Below are 16,860 nucleotides of genomic sequence, written 5' to 3'. Positions count from 1 at the left end.
CTCTGTGTTTATCACAGAACTAAAAATGCCTGGCACAAAGTTAACCCTCAAAGCATTGAAATAAAATGGCATAAAATTAGTTCAGCTCTCCTCAGGTTTCAGGAGAAGTGGAGTGAAGCATGTGAGGGAGTGAGCAGCTCTGGGGTCAGCACCTGGAATAACATTTTTGGTGTTGGTGCAGGAGCGGAAAAGGAAATGAGCAGTCAAAGAGCTGGGAGCAGCACGGTGGCGGCCGGGGAGGCTGGGCTGTGATGGTCCTTACATCACCCCTCACCAAATTCAGAGCCCCCTGCAGGCAGTGCTGGGCTAAGAGGGCCAGCTAGGGCCAGCACTGCTAAGAGTCACCTGCACATGTGGCTGTTGTGGTGGAGATGAGGACATGGGGTCATTCTGTCACCCTTCACCTCCAGCTACTGGGTGGGTCCAGCTGCCAATAAAGGGGAAATCTCCCTGCCAGTGCTTTTGGACCCTGGGAAATGAACATTTCAGCTGAAATACAGCAGCATCTGGGAGGACTGGGGAGACTGTAGAGTGATCACTGGGGTGATCACTGCCAAGGCTTTTGTCATTTGCTGTCACAGCAAGGTGATGCTGGGATGAGCTTGGGTGGACCTTGCAGAGCATGAGGTGCATGGGAAGCTCCAAATCTGTAAGGCTGGATGCCTTACTTCCACAAAAAGCCAGGTTAATCTCTTTGATGGCACTCAGGGCTGCCATCAGCCTTTCAGGGCAGTGCCAGCGTCTGCACTGGGGCAGTGCTTTGTCCTTTTAAGATCAGAAAGGTTTTTGAGCTGACATTAGCTTTGGTACGTGGAGGAAAATGTACAGCAGGGTAATTAAAGTGTAAGAGCGAGGCTGGGTTTGCCTTTAATGGCTTGCAGCTGCAAATATTTTTGTCTTCCCAAGTCCACTTGTAAGCTGTCTAGCTGTATTTCTCATCCTGGCCAATTAGATTCCCATGTGTGCTGCAGAAGTGGAAATATAGAAAGTGAATAATCCTCCAATTCTGCTCTTTGCTGCAGAGGCCTTTGAACCTCTGGCTGCCAGGGCTCCCTTCCACCCCAGCCCCATCACCACTCCTGCCACCCCTCTCTGCACCAGACCTGGCTCCCCTCTTTGCAATCAAACTTCAGCAAATCTGCTTTGGGCATCACCATGATTCATCTTCAAGCTTTTCTGATCAAAGCTACAGGCTGTTTCTCCTCCCTCCCCACCCCCTTTTTGCCGAGCTTTGCAGCAATTTTCCCTTTTGCATGCTGGTTTTCTGCCAAAAGTTCCACTCTAAAATCAAAAGGGGCAGTCCATTAATACTGGGCAGCTGTAACAAGTACACTATTGTGTCGTCTCTTCCAAGGTACCCAGGACTTTTAATAAACTGTGGGGTGTGGAGAGCTGGTTGCCTGCAAGAAAGGGGAGGCAAAAGAGGAGGAAGAGGGAGCTGGCAGAAGCTGTGGTACCATGAAATGCAGCCCAGAGGTGCAGAGCCCATGGTGTTCTTGGTGCTGTGTGGTGGTGGGAATAGTGAAGGAGGCACTCAGCAGTCCCCTGGCTCCCTTCCAGCACCAGGATCAGGTATTGGTCAGGAAACACTGCTCACTTTGATCTCTGTGGGCTGACAAGGCTGTGTGCCAGGACCCAGGCTGTGGAAACAGGCTGCCTGCCCCGGCTGTCCTGCTGCTGGGGCGGCTCACTCCAGGGCACCCACGCACCAGCTGGGAAGCTGCTGGGGAGCTCTGACAAGTGCAATGGGGTGTAAACCTGAAACAGCCATAGCCAGGAAGAGCCCACACCCTCGTTCAGTCAGGTTTGGGTCTCTCTGGGAAACATCTGTGTTATTCTCAGCCCAGCTGGGGAAGGTGTCCAAGACCTTCCCTGTCTCATTTCCCACAGGGGACATCAGCCAGCACACAGGGGGGCCACATGCAAACTGCCTTGTGCAGTCAGGAAGTGTGAATGATGCCCCTCAAGCTCCCAGCAACCATAGCCAAGCTGCTGGAGACAGGTAGACAGAGCAAACCCCAGGCAGGGTTGCCACAGCAGCCAATTCAGTTGAGCACCCCTTTCTGCAAATGCCTGGAGATCCTGCCCTCTGCTCCTGTGGTAGGGGAGTGAGGGCAGGGAGGCAGGTTTGTGCACCAGAGTTTGTGAGCAGTGGGGCAGAGGGGCCGACCCTATGGGCTCACCACTGCAAGTCAAGGTGAGGCTGGGCTGGGAGCAGATGGGACCTGCTCTGCTGGTGAAAGAGCGTTTCTGCTATTTATGCTAAGCGGTGGGAATGCTTCTCAAGCATTTCGGATGGCTCTGTAATGAGGCCGGCCTAAATATGCCAGCATTGTTTGTGCTGGACAATTAAAAGCTCCCCCTTGCCACATGAACGGTGTCTCTGGTGGCGGAAGGGCCCGGGAAGGCGCGGGCGAGGGCAGCCACAAAGCCCGCCTTTTGTTCCGTGCTCCTTTGAACCCGCTCAAAGCCCCCGTTTCAAGGGGTGGCTTTTGTTTCCTTTTCAGCGGGCCTGAACCCAGAGCCGCCTGTTGTTTAGCAACACAGAAATGTGACCTTAATTGACTCTGCTCTCGGGTGCACTGTGTAAATCACTTCTGGCACCCAGGGGAGTGCGTGACGTGCCCCCCTCCCTCCCCAGTCCCAGCACACCCGGGGAGCATCCTCCCTCCAGCCGCTCCTGGTCCGACACACAGGACCCTGCTCAGCGCATCCCTATGCCGCAAGCTGGCAGGGGAGTGGGATGGGAAATAGGGCTGGGAATATTCCTGTCTCCTTGGCAAAGGGTTTCCCATTTTCACGGGAGAACTGATAAAACTGTTTCCCTCTGTTCTTCAAACTCTCTTTGCGATCCAATGCCTCCTGCTTGTGTTTACAGTCCAGCTGGGCTGGTAAGCCCCTTCACTTACCTTCCCCGGGACTCACTGGGTTAAAGCTTATTGCAAGATAAATTAAAAGATGATGATGAAAATGATTAAACGATGAAAAAGGTAGCAACTCCTCCTGTGAACGTCTGACACGCACTTAGCCAGACGACTTATTTGTAGGATACCAGGGGGCTGATACATTAACAGATATAATTTGCGATCTCCCGAGGAGAGGTTAAGGACTGGGAGCACGGCTCCCTGGGAGCTGCCCCGTCTCTCCACCTCGCCTGCCCTGGCCTTAATCAAGCGATCATCTCAGCCCGTGCCTCGCTGGCCCCCTCTCTTCTTTCAATGGGGGAAAATTTGCAGACAAATTCCTGCCAGCGGGACGTTGGAGCTCTCCTGCGTGGTGGGATAAAGATACCTGTCACCTCCACCCGGCCCCGCCGCCGGCTCACGCTGGGAGCGCCGTTCAAGGAGCACCACGCTGATACCCTTATTTGATTACGCCTCTTCATGCCTTCCTCTGTGCGGGAAGAGCTATTCAACAGCGGCACCGCTGCGTTCCCAGCATGGGCTGGCCCTGCTGCTGGCCTTTTGTTAGCCCCACTGGCAGCACGCCGGGCATCAGGGCTGCACGCAGGGTCCCCACGCCACCGCCTCGGGTCAGGGCTCTTCCCGATGCTTTGCAACAAGGCCTTGGCCAGGCTGTTGATTTTTAACCAGAAAAATTGCAAAAATTTTATAATAGGACTTAACTAGAAATATCAATGAGATAAGGACTCTGTTCCTCCTGCTTCACCATGATTATGTCATGATGGAGATGGGGCTGCTCAGCACCTGTTATCTGTGTCCACTGGGAGATCCCAGGGGCATATTATCAGGAACTGCTCTGGGTATTGCTGGTTGCTGGGTGATCCAGCTCCTCAGTGGCCTCAGGAGCTTTTAGTCAGATTTGTGAGCCTGCAGAGAGGAGATCAATTGTCCCTCTGCTCAGGAGTTGGAAGATCGGCACCTGGAGATTCCCTGGGCACCAAGAACTGCATTCTCAATGGAAACACCATTTTGCAGATTCCCTGGCCAAAACCATGCACCCCATGTCACCCTATCCACTGCTCCTGAACAGTGCCACATGTTCTCTGCCTTGTCCCAAGGACCAGTGGTGACCACCTCACCAGATGAGATGTGCCCTTTGTAGCCCAAGCAGAGGGGACCCAATGCTGTCCCAGCTCTGAACCTTTCTGTCATCCCCAAAAGTTTCTTGCAGCTTATGTTAAGGTAAAACATGTTGCTCCAGGTGATACTGAGGTGTGAGTTCCCAGTCAGCCCTGCAGCAACCTGGGGAGTCAGCCTGTGTTCCTGCCTCTCCTTCTGGAGTTAATCACCTGGAAATGTGGAGCAATTGGCCCTTCTTTTGCGTTTCCTTGCTAGATTAAAGAGCTCTTAAGTACCTGGTTTGTTATTTCTGCCAGGATACTTACGAACCAAGGTCCTTGTGACTGTAATCAAGCCACCTCTTGATCTTCTTCCTGATAAACTAAGTAGGCTGAGTGTCCTGTCTGTCTCCATCGGAAATGTCCTCAGTCCTTGTCTCGCTCTCCCGGGGTTTCTCTGCAGGCTCTCCATCTTGGGCACAGCCTGCTTTGGCGATGGCTTCAAGTGTGTCAGGATTGGACCTGTTGGTGCAAAGTCACTCTCCTGTGTCAGCTCCTCCAAAACAGCCCTTAAGTCTTGCAAAGCCAACAGTGGAAGAAACAGACAAAAGGCTGCAGAAATCTCCCTGCCTGTACAGCTGCAAATCCCCCCACGAAGCCTGAAGAATTTGGGCATCTGCCCCTTTTCCCCTTCCCCACACCAGTTTACTCTGACCATAATCCCTCCCCAAATCTGCCTTCACTGAGTTCTGCCCTGCAGGCAGGAGGAAGGCTCTGGGGAGCTGTGCTGCAATGAGCACGGTTGGGGCTGAGCATCTCAGGAAGTGAGGGGCCTCTCCAAGCTGTCAGGGAGGGACCAGTGCAGGCCAGCCCTTACCCAGGTACCACATCCATCCCGTGATCCTCAACACCAGCTCCAGGCTCTCAGAGAACCCCAATGGTTCTGGGTGCCGATTGCTGCATGTTTCTTCACCTTAGAAGCTGATAAACCTACACATGGCTGGCTGGAGAGTGGTGACCTGGTTGGCCAGTGCAGTGAGAATGACATCAAGGTGTCACCTGCAGGAGCCCAGTCCCTTGAGCCACAGTGCCTGGGGTCTTTGCAACTTCACAGTCACTGTGCAGAGAAGTGCTGCATGGACCAAATAACCACTGTGATTTGAAACAGATAAAATGACAGTCTGGCACTTAATTAATCTTCAGTATCTTACTTTTGACTGAACACCCTGCAATACATATTGCAGGTGTTATGCAGACTGGGGCTAGCTCTTGTTATCAAGTGCTTCCTGCCCTGCAGGGAGCAACTCCCAATCCCTGGTGCTGAGCTGGCCCTGCCACCCTGTGCATGCTACTGCCCTGGCCAAAAAGTGGCATTGGCAGGACTCAGGTCACTGCCCCCCAGCAAAGGAGCTTTCGGCCGAGCCCCAGCAGCATGTCCAGCCACCGGCACCTCCTGAAAGGGACCTTCCGCTGCAGCCCCGGCCCATTGTCCACAGGGATAATTGGAGGGAGAAGTGAAACGGGGCTGTAATGAATTCTGCAGCTATTCAACTGGGCCGGGAGGCAGAAAGCTCACTGCTCCTGACAAAGTGCTGAGGCTGCTACTTCCATTCTGTGTCCAGAGGGGAGGTCTCCGGAGGGCAGCTCACTATTGAGGAGGCTCTGGGGTTGAAACAACACCCGCCATCTGAAGTTTTACTCTTCTGTGCGAACGTGCTCTGACGTGGCTGTGCACAGGGTCCTTCCCTGCGGGCTTGGCAGGGCTGCAGCCGTTGGTACTTCCCAGCTCACACACTGAGGTGTCAGGGTGTCCCTATCACTGTATCCTGCTGACCCCAGCCTCAGCTCTGCTGTCCTTCTCCCCAGGCTGCCCTTATGGGCTCTGCCTGGCCAAGTATTCATTCACTCATCCCTGGGGTCCCATGCAAAACTTCCTCAGCCACAATGACCCCAGAGACCAATAAATACTTTACCCACCCCAGCAGCCAGCAGCACACACACAGCTCCCCCAGACCCCTGCCAGTGGCTAGATTGCCCCCTTCCTGTATTTTTTGGGGGGTATGGAGCAGCTCTGGAGGGGGTACCAGTTTGGGGGTGGATGGAAAATTTGTGCTCCTCTTTCCAGGCATGCTGAGGCTGTGAAGGGCTGGATGGAGAAGCGTCTGTGTGGTCCCTCCCGCGCAGGCAGGGCCCCGAGGAGGGCAGCTCCTCTCCCACACACTCCTGCCGGTAGCTGGCTGTCTCCAGACATCTTGCATCGCTTTGCTCAGCCCTGCTGCAGCTGCAGCCGAGCTCCTGCTGGGATCTCACACTCAGGGTGGGGCTCCCCCTTCCCGAAATCCTCCTGGCAGCATCCGGCTGGAGGCAGGGACACTGTCAGGAGCAGTCCCTTGGGATGCTGGGCTGGCTCCGAAACAGAAGCCGGGTCTGTGGTGCCTGAGCCCTTGGGGAAAGCTTCCTGTCAGTTTGCCAGGGCTGCAGAGGGATTGGTGGCAGAAGATCTGGAAGCCTGTGCAGGGGTTAGCCTCCTGCACATGAAGCCTGGAGGGGATGAGGGAGCGCCTGGCTGCCTTCCTGGTGCAGACAGACACATGGGGGCAGTGAGCCTGTGTCACAGGGCAGTCCCCATGGATGCTGGCGTTGCCCTTGCCCTGAGGTGCATCTGTCTTGTTTTACATCCAGATGCTCCTTAAGTAAATGCATAAGTTAACCCCTTCTCCTTCTTGCCAATTGGGAGACACAGTTTCAAATCTTGGAAGGGGATTTTACTCTTTTGTCTCCAGCCCAGTAAACCAGGTGAACGTGCAATCAGAAAATCACTGGCAATTACAGTCATCACAATTTTCTACATCACTGACATAAACAAGTGGGAGGGGGAACCCAGAGCACAGCACCCTGAAGAGCAAGAGGAGACAAACAGGACTATGTTCCAAGGTTTAGAGCAGGCTGCAGGCATTCCTAGGGTCTAGTGCTGTTCTTCCCAGCCCATGGTGCTATCGTAACACCTTTGCCCAGTGAAGCTTAGCAGGCTGTCTCAAGCCCCAAGGAAAACCCTCCTGACCTTCCTGAGAAATTACTCCAGCAAGCAATAAACTGGCTTGTGTTTACTTTGAGAGGGGTGTCTTGTCGGGTTTTAACAAAACAGGGACAGCTCTGAGCTGTGAAATGTGGCTGACACCAGAGGCACGGCCGGAGGAACCCGCAATGGGATCAGCTGGGTCTGAGCCTTCCCTGTGAAGGATGGGAGGCCATGGACAGTCCATCCTGGCAGACCTTTTCCTGTCCTTTTTCACATGGATGATGGTTAACCAGCTGCAACTACAGCGCGCCCCTCCAGACTGGCAAAAACTGAGTGATAAGAGCCCATCACCCCATGCAAGATCTGCAGTGGGGGTGAGGATGAGAGAAGAGGGAGTGGTGACTGTGCTGTGAGCTGACCCAGCCTGGGAGGAGCTTCCCAAGAAGTTCTCTGTGACCCTCGTGCTCACCGTGACACTGGCTGAGCAAGCACAATGCAGCTCTCAACCATGCCCCTCTCCCCTTTGCCTGTTTTTGGGCCCTCATCCCACAGCCCTCATCCATTACTTCAGCCGTGGGTGGCCATGGTGGTCCCACTCCTCATCCCTCTGAGCAGACATGACCCCACTCAGCCTGTGCCCAGCACCAGACCCGCTCTCAAATCTCTGGGGGCAGCTGCCCCAAGATGCAGCACTGCAGGCAGGGGGTGCCCACAGGCTCTGCCTGCAGCCTGCCTGCACACAGCTGAGCCCAGCGGGAAAGGCAGTGAGCGCCAGCCCTTTCTGTGAGCACAAACATCTGCTTGGATCCTGCTCAGAAACACCAGCCCAGGCTGTCCAGCTGCCAGCCTCTCTGTTTGGAAGCACAATAAAAGCTGAAGGATGGCTGAAAGCAAATGCCCCGTGGGAAGGGAAGCGCAGAGCTCTGTACTGTGGGACACACCAGAACTGATCCCACAGTGAGAACCAAGGCTTGGCTGCAGGGAGATAGGAAGCACCCATCAGGCCTGTTGGAGTCTTTGCTGTAAGACCCTCGTGCAGCTGATGACCAACCAGATGCAGAGCTAGGGATAAGTGCTCTGATTTCCCTGTCCATTCACCATGTAGGGGACTGGTTTGGTTGGAAACACTGCTTACTGGAGGGATTTGTCCTGATGCATCATCATCCCAAAGCTCCCCCTTCCCTTCCAGGCTCATCATCTCCTCCAGTACCCACTGTGATGCAGCCCCGAAGGATGTCCTGGCCCCTCTTTCACAGCCATGCAGGTCTCCTGTATTGCTTTGCATTTACATGTTGCTGTCAGATGCCTGAGTGCAATGGACCATTTGCTCTCCCCTGCCATAAACAGGATTCATTTCACTGCTAGAACAAAGGCAGGTTGTCTTCCAGGTGCAGACACGAGCCTGCTGCTGATGGAGGCAGGGATGAGGCTCAGCCTTATACTGGAGATGCAAAAAAGCCAAATTTTTCCCAAGTCTGGCAGGATCAGCCTTTATTGGTCTTGGTTTATACCAGTTATAGCATCAGTGAGGATGCTGCTGGGCTGAGGGGGCTAAGTAGTACCAATTCCTTTGTTTGGCAGATGCCCCATGTGTGTCCACACCACCAAATGAGGCGGGGGTTTATCTGTGGGCTACAGCAGGGCTGTGAGGGTCAGAGCCAGGCAAGATATGTAACTGAGGTTCGGCATGTGTCTATATCCTGCTCCCTCTCTTGCTACAAACACTGTCCAGATTTCCAGCGTCAGAGGGAGAAACACCAGCCAGATTGTTTTACTGTTTCGAGAACTCATAATGTTTTCCAGAGAACAGAGCTACAGCCCATCTTCTGCAGTGGGACAAGCTGTGGGAGCCTCCAGTCATTGCTGACAGCCTTCTTTTTAAAGGGATATTCCTGTCTGAGCATTGAGGAGCCACTCTGGGGGTCACACTCACAGCACCCTGCACTTTCACTTCTGGGACCAAAGCCCCTTCACAGTGGGTGGCTCCAGTGAGCTGCCGGGTGCCCCCTTTGACTCCGTGCACATCCCACACACACAGTCAGACAAGTTTCACTCCCTGAGTCAACTCCATGTTTACCAAAACAGAGTCATGGTGCAGTGACATGACAACAGGTCAAGCTCTGTGTTCCCAGGGAGGGACCTGAACACAACAATCCCTGGGGTTTTACACCCTCATAGTCTGTGCTTTATGTGCCTCTTGGTCCAATGGTGATATTTAGCCTGGGGTCTCCTCACTCTTCATCGGGTCCTGCAGAGTCTCTGGGTGATCAGCCACCTTCCTGCCGTGCTGTGCCACAGGTCGTCACATCCTTTGGTAGGCAAACTATTAGTGCCAGTTCACAGCTCCTGTTCTGCAGCTCCAGCCATTTCCCCTTGTCCAGGGAACAACCGGCAGCTTGCACACCAAGGTACCTGCACTAAGTATATTCCTCAACACCTCTGACCTCCTCAGCAGCAAGAAAAAGCTGACAAAACAACAGAAACAAAAAGGTCACCATTGGAAAGGCTCTTGTGAGGCATCCCAGTGCACCCACATCCAGAGCAGTGTGTGCCATCCCAGCCCCGAGCAGGGAGCAGCCTCCTCCTGGCACAGCCTGGGATATGTCCATGTCCCCCTTGCAGGGCAGGCACAATTGCTGCTTGTCCTGGTACCAGCAGGGCTGGGCAGTGTGATGGGAGCCAACAGCCCAGGGATGGTGCATGACCTCACCTGGGGGAAAGAACCCAGCAGAGGCCCCACTCCAGGAGCAGTTTTAGGGATGAATTTTGTTGAGGTGCTAGGTAACAGCAGGCTGGATCAGACAAGCTGTGTTTTCTTGGCAGGGCTGGGAGGACACAGAGAAAGACATGGCTTTGCAGGCAGTCATAGGGTGACCCAGCCCTGGCTCACAGCCCCATCTCGCAGCCCGTGAGCCACCTCATGTCTCAGTCCTGCAGTGAGGCTGAGTCCCAGCCTCTGTTCTAGCAGCACTGCCCGAGCCACGCTGTTGTGCTGGCAGGCTCATTACAGCAGGTCTGCTTTTAATTAAGCAGGATACTGCTTTTGTACAGCTGAACCCCTCGGGAGTTTGGGTACAGAGCTTTCACCCATGCGGCTCCTGCTGCTCACCCCTGTGTGCAGGGCAGCAGGCGGGGGAAGCCGGGGCCAGGGGCTTTGGGAGCACGTGCTGGGACAGCACGTCCCACCCACACAGGATGTTGGCTGTGTCCCCAGGGTGACAGGGCATGGTGCAGTCTGTACCATGCCCTGTGGCTGGTGTTTGCTCTCTTGGGGCCGGAAGGCAAAGCCCAGGGCTCTTATCGCGCCAGGCAGATAAGGGTTAATGCCCCAGCAGTTGTGCTGAGCTGGCTTTATTGGCAATAAACCCCTTCTGGGAGCAGCTTCCTAATCATTACAGATTGCAGGTAGCCCTACCTCCAAGGCTGTCCTTCAGCAACAGCACCTCTGCCCTGCCCTGCTGCCCCTGCACTCCCCTTGGCAAACACACCAGGAGCAGCCCCCCCCCCCACCCCGCACCCCTTCAGTGCCACACAGCCCCCTTGAACCCTCATATGGTGCTGGCACAAGGGACATGTGCTCCCAGCCTGTTCCCAGTGCTTAGTGTGGATGCTGGTGAAGGGCTGAGCAGGAAAATGGTCCAGAGGCTATGGCCTGTGTGGATCATGTCACTGTCCTTGGATACCTGAAAGGAACTGGAATGGGGAGCGGGTACCCCCGGGGCACAGCTCTGCTTGTCCAGAGATGTCCGGAGAAATCATTCCTGCTGCAGAGGCTGGGAAGGGAAGACTGTCCCAGCCGTTCCCAGCACCAGCTGATCGCAGGGCCACAAATGTTTAATAAATGGGAGTGGAGTCATTTGTCTGGGCTGATCCCCCCAGGAAGTCTGTGCTCCGCAAAACAAATCGGGCTTTTGTTTGACTTGTTTTAAGTAAAACACGTCACCCTTGTAAATCACAGGTCCCCTTCCCTGCCCCAGGGGCAGCGGCAGAGCAAAGGGGGCTGCTGGCCTAGAGGTGCTGGTGCAAGCCAGAGCCACGGGCTGGCAAGTCCGGTCCCACCATCGGGCTGTGTGTCGCAACTGGAAGCCATGGGGCTGGAGCACAGCCACCCCAAACCGCTCTCACGCCCCGCTGCACGCAGCCCCCAGGCAGGTTCGCAGTGCTGCTCCCGAGGGGACTCTCGTCCCGGCTCCCCCAAACGCCAACACGGCTGCCAGGCTGCTTTTCCAGCACCCCACGGTCGCTGCGGGCCGGACGCCTGGATGGCAGCCCAAGGTCAGCCGCCGGCCGCGGGCCCTTGGCAGGAGCGCGGTTGGTTGGGGACGGGCGGCCGGGGGCTGTGCCGCAGCGGGGCCGGGGCTCGGAGCGGCGTGCGGGCGGCGTGCGGCCGCGGGCTGCCGGCCTCCGGCCCCGCCGCCTGCCAGCGGGGGCCGGGCGCGCTCGTGTGCGGCGGCAGCGGCGCGCTCCCGCCCGCGCTCCCCACGCCGCTGGCAGCCCGCCACCGCGCCGGGGGTTCGCTCCTTTCTCACGACCTCTCAGGTTCCTGAGCTCATCTGGGAGCTATTCATTTCCTGCCAGAAAACAGCCTTGCCTGCTAAAAAAACCACCTTGGCCGCAGAGCGGCCCAGGGCTTGGTACGAGGGCTCTCCCGGCTTAAATCATAAAGCTCCGGCTGTCTGGCTGGAATCAAAGGCAGGGCGGGCGTGGGGGGACGCGGGGGCCTGTGCCATATGGTAGCACTTAAGAGCCAAGGAGGAAGCAAGGAGGGGCTTTTGCACCGCTCACGAGGAGTGTGGGAAAAGTTAATTGACTTTAATGACAGGTTTCCCGGGACGGCAGCAGCAGCAGATGGAAGGGAGCTGCGGGGATGCGAGGAGCAGCCGGGGCTGTAAGCTCCGTGGTGGGTGGGGGCCAAGGTGCTGGGAAGGCAGGAAAAGCCCCCTGTTCACGGACCCCCGAGCAGGTGCGCTGCAGGCAGAGATTGGAGCACTGCTCCTTCCAGCTCAGCACCCTCCGGTCTGCAGATGCACCCACAGGATTGTGGCAAAGTGCTGACCAACCCAAGAGTGGCCATGAGAAAAACAGACATGCCTCTAGCCCTTCCCAGCATCCCCTCCATTAGCAGACAGGGCTCAGGAAAGCCAACAGAAGCAGCATCCCCATCTGGCAGCACTAAGTCCAGTCCCTTTTCCTACCTGTCCTGCTCAGTCCCCATGCAGGGTCATAGTGAGCTATGCCCTGTACCTCCCTGACACTCCCCAGCCCTGCCTTACCCTTGCCTGCTCATCCCACAGCATCAGTTTAAAGGCATTTGCTGCACCTGAAGGAGAATTCCCACACACAATGATCCTCAGACCCACAGCCTGCATTTGTCATCCCAATTTGTCACGGGCTCAGTGAACTGGCACCAAGAGCACAGCTCTTGGGAATTGCTCTGATCCCCTTAAAGCTCACAAACTCAAGCAGATCTCTCATGTCAACAGGCTGTGGGATAGAGTAAACAGAGTAAGCTTTAGAGAAACCGGTCCAAGCATGCCATATCTGCTTTATACTAGGCTATTTAAACTCCATTAGCAAATAGGTTCATCTTGTCTTTCACTCTGGGATCTGCTGTATGTTCTCCATTAGCCTACAGCAAAGTCTCCTTTTTCTAATGTGCTTTCCAAACCAACTGCTTCAGCAGAAACGGAAGACTCTGCTCAGATGGTTACAGCATTCACTCTTACACTGATGCATTACTGGTCTACATCAGCTCCACACACACCATCCAGCAACAGGAGTTGGTCTGATACAATTGTGAGACGGGTCCTGCGAGCACTTCTCTGAACACAAGGTGGGCTCAGTCCTACCCTCACTACCTCCACTGCAGAAAGGTGACATTCTGGCTGGTGGAAGGGAAGCTCAGCCTGCACAGCTACACACCTGCCTTGGGACAGCAAATCTGATATTCCCAAGCCTTGCACACAAAACCTGGTTGTGAGATGCCTCTGTGAGGGTGGCAATGCAGGCAGCCCAGCAAGGTGTTGGAGGAGAGAAGGAAAAGCTCATCCCAGGGAAATCGGCTCCTTAAAAAAAAAAAAAAAAAAAAAAAAAAAAAAAAGCTGCCACTGCCCCCAGGCTCATCAGTACACTCTGCAGAGAGAGATCCCAGGCACATACCATCCCCCCCACTTCCCAGGATATATTTTCAGATCAGATGAATATGTTTCTTTACCAGGAGCAAAGCTGGGGAGTCAAACCCCAGCAGATTTAATCTATCTGGTCTCAATCTCCCCAGCTTTCATTTCCTCAGCACCTGGATACATCCAAGCATCTGGCTGATCCAGACAAAATCTAACAAGCTTTTGCAGCAGGATTTGGACGGAAACCCCAGTGGATCCTGGCACATCTTAAAGCTGTCCGCTCTGAGTTAGGACTTGTTAAGAAGGGCCATGCAAGCTGTAACCTGAGACTGCTGCTCACCACTATCTATGGCTTGCATCTTGCCTGGAAACAGGGCATCCCCAAGTCACAGGGGTCAGCTGCAGCTCAGGATTACAGAGTCCTTGCAGCCCCACATCACTCCCTCTACCACGTGTTTTCCATATAACAGCAGAGGAAATGCCCAACTCTATCAAAACCACATGCAAATCATTAATCATCGAGCAGAGCTTGGCTGGTGCTCAGGGTTGGGAACAGCTCTATGCTTTTAAGTCCAGGTGGAGGTGGTGCCCAGCGCCTGCTGCAGCCCGTCAGCCAGGAGACAGGAGCACTCGTGTCAGGCTTGCTCTGCGGAGAGCCACTGCTTTTGTAACACGAGAAGCTGGCAGGCACCGCTCTCTCAATCAACTGACTGGAGTCACTTGCAATTTACACTACAGCCTGGGAAGCAGGCTCCTCCGGGTCCAGGGCAGGAGGCTCACCCGGGCAGCTCAGTGTCTTGCTTTACCACGGCTACACCAACTCCATCAGCCCGAGGTGCCAGAACAGAGCAGAGGTGCCTCCCACAGCACATTCACAAGCTCTGCAAATACAAGCTCCTTTTAACAAGTCTGATTAATTGAGCTGCTCCCAAAGAAGCAGTAACTACATCTGCCCCAGGGCAGGGAGAGGGGCCAGGTGATTTCACAAGACAGAGGGGACAGAGGGTCTGAGTGACAGCTCCAGCCTGGCGAGCAGGAAAAGGCAGCCCTGGAGCAGCAAGATCCACAGGCAGCCAGGAACTGGGCTCCCTCCTATGCACACATGCCAGAGCTCCAATTTTCTCCAAAGGCCTTCCAAAATGGAAGGGAAACTTTTATTTTAAGAGCATTCAAAAAAAAAAAAAGAAAAAAAAAATCCCAACCAAAAAACAAACCCCCAATCTTTGGTGTCACATAAGGAAGGGAAGGAAAGGAAGAAAAAAAAAAAAATCTCGTGTAAAACACGAAACACTGTCAAGGGAGTGCTATGGTACAAAGGCACAATCCAATATGAACATATAATCTATGTACAGCCGTGCCAGCAGCACGGGGTGCGGTGCCAAGTCCAGTCCGGTGCCCGCCACCCTCACCAGGGTCTCCAGACTGAGTCGGCTGTGCCAGGTGGCGGGCCTGGCGGCGAGGCAGCAGTGGCAGCCGTGGGTGGGCCACCATACAGAGGCAGCACAGCTCCACCAGGAGCAAAGGCAGTGCTGGGGATGAGGAAGGCAAACTGCCCATCGGAGGCTGGCAGCAGCTGGAAGCCACCGTACACCTTAGCTGCATCGGCACCTGGCTTGCAGGGCATGCCAGGGAGCGGCCCCACACCGCTGCCTGGGGGAACCAGGGGTGGCCCAAAGGCTGCAGCTGGTGGCAACGGGGGCGGCGGGGGGGGCGCAGGGTAGTTCATGGTGTTGATCTGGGTCATGCAGCTGGCCAGGTGGCCCAGGAGCCGGGTGCGCACCTCAGTGTTGACGCCCTCGCAGGTGGAGAGGAATCGCGTCACCTCGTTCATGCACTCGCTGAAGCCAGCTCGGTACTTGCCCAGTACTGTGGGGTCTGTGCTCAGGGCAGCTGTGGGAGGAGAAAGGCACACAGCAGTCAGCAGGCTCCACAAGGAAGAGAGATGCACAGCCCACCAGCACTGCATCCCAGGTCCCCTAGCTAGGAATCCAGACTGGGAAAGCAGCCCCTCTGGTCGTATGTCTTATGTGCCCAAGTGCCAAGAATTCAGATGGAAAGCACAGCCCCTCTGCTACCAAGCTCACCAGCACCAGGGACCCAGGTGGAGAAACAGAAAAGTCGCAAAGATCTCCTTATGTCCCCATATACTAGGAACCCAGTTGGAAATGCAGTTCCTTCCAGTGGTTCTTGTGCTGCTCACACCCCCAAAACAGATCCATGTGTGGAGCACAGCTCTGCTAGCAGAGGGAACTCAAGCTGGGACCGCAGCCCTCCCAGTGACCTCCAGCACCAGAAATGCACAAACATAGTGACCTTCCCAGCATCTCCTTACTGGGGATACTAGCGCAAAGCATGCTGCCCCTCACCACCCCCCAGCAGCAGGGATGGAGCACTGTGTCCCCCATGACTCCAGTACACAGGATTCAGGTGCAGAGCCACTGGCACCAGGAATATAGGTATAGAACACAGTACTCCCCCTCCATCACTCTCTGAGGATGCAGGTGCAGAGCCTGGTGCTCCTGCTCGCCTTTCCACCGAGCAGGCAGGCAGTGTGTGTGTGTGATGCCCCCAGCCTCCGGGTTGCAGGCAGCGCCACCCCAGCTCCCTCTCTCCGGCTCCCCTCGGGACTCACCAGTCATCTGGGCTCGCTGGAGGCTCCGCAGGTGCTTGACGGTCATCTCCAGAATGTCGGCCTTCTCCAGCTTAGAATGCCGGGAGCTCTGCGGGAACAGGCAGGGCTCAGACCGGCCCGGCAACGCGGTTTGCCCCCGCACCGCCCCGTCCCGACCACCCTCCGCTTACATCCTTCTTCAGCGCGTCCAGGATCAGCGTCTTGAGCTGCCCCAGGCTCTCGTTGATGCGCGCCCGCCGCCGCTTCTCCATTATGGGCTTGGAGGACTGCAAGAAAGGCGACAGTCAGTGTCCGCCGCGGCCCCGCCCGGCGCTGGCCGTCCCGTCCCGTCCCAGCCGCCCTTACCTTGCGGTGCTCCGCCGCCGTCTTCGGCTTGTCGGGCGTCGCATTGACGCTGGCGGGGGTGGCGGCCACCGGCGAGGCGCTGCTCTTCTCCATCAGGTCGGCCGGCATGGTGCGCGGCCGGGGAGAGGCGCCGCGGCGGCGGCGGTGGGGGGGCCGTGAGGGCCGGGCCGGGCCGTGAGGGAGCGCTCGGGGCGGCGGCAGCGCGGCCGGCGGGGCGCGGGTGCCGCGCGCCCTTGGCCGCCCCTACTTATATAGCGCGCGCCGCACGCGCGCGGCTCGTGTGAAACGTCCCCCGCCGCCGTTCCCACACTCGCGCCCAGCCAATGGGCGCCGCCCGCACGCGGCCCCGCTCGTGGACGGCGCCCGCCCATTGGCTGCGCGCCGCGCGGCGGCCGCCGGCCAATGGCGCGGGGCGGGCGGCCGCGGTTTAACCCCTTGGGCACCGCCCGCGGCGGGGGGGGCGCGGGGAGCGCCGCGCTAATTACCGGGTTAATTGGCGCCCGTGGCAGGCGCGGCCCCGCCCGCTCCCCTCGAGGACCGCCGGCCCCGGGGCGGGCTGCGCCGTGGGGGGCCGCGGCCCTCCGGGGTGATGGCCGGGACGCGGCGGGCTCGGCCCAGCTGTGGTGGCCGGAGCGCAGTTACCGTGTGCGGGGGCTGCGGCGAACCGCGGGCGCGCCGCGGTGGCTGCGTCCTCCCACGGTGCCCGCAGCATTGCAGCGGT

General features: G+C 56.6%; 1 protein-coding gene across 1 annotated transcript; it reads right to left on the bottom strand.

The window, feature by feature from the left end:
* Positions 1–13,718: 13,718 nt before the first annotated feature.
* Positions 13,719–16,375, bottom strand: HES1 (hes family bHLH transcription factor 1). Its single transcript, XM_056498675.1, has 4 exons — positions 16,140–16,375; positions 15,965–16,060; positions 15,795–15,882; positions 13,719–15,052 (listed from the first exon to the last, which is right to left on the bottom strand). The coding sequence occupies exons 1-4, from the start codon at positions 16,245–16,247 to the stop codon at positions 14,568–14,570; spliced, it is 777 nt and encodes a 258-aa protein (XP_056354650.1). The 5' UTR covers positions 16,248–16,375; the 3' UTR covers positions 13,719–14,567.
* Between the last annotated feature and the right edge of the window lie 485 nt (positions 16,376–16,860).

Source organism: Oenanthe melanoleuca, chromosome 9 (genome assembly GCF_029582105.1).
Source record: "Oenanthe melanoleuca isolate GR-GAL-2019-014 chromosome 9, OMel1.0, whole genome shotgun sequence".
Classification (NCBI taxonomy): domain Eukaryota; kingdom Metazoa; phylum Chordata; class Aves; order Passeriformes; family Muscicapidae; genus Oenanthe; species Oenanthe melanoleuca.
The sequence above is the reverse complement of the archived record's forward strand: the minus strand, read 5'-3'. Positions and strand labels throughout refer to the sequence as shown.

Excerpts from the sequence above, each read along its gene's own strand:
- HES1 (XM_056498675.1), bottom strand. The coding sequence starts at position 16,247 with ATGCCGGCCGACCTGATGGAGAAGAGCAGCGCCTCGCCGGTGGCCGCC. Across the intron at positions 16,061-16,139 it reads CGGCGGCGGAGCACCGCAAG|TCCTCCAAGCCCATAATGGA; the intron begins GTAAGGGCGGCT and ends CCTTTCTTGCAG. Across the intron at positions 15,053-15,794 it reads CCAGCGAGCCCAGATGACTG|CTGCCCTGAGCACAGACCCC; the intron begins GTGAGTCCCGAG and ends CTCCTCCCACAG.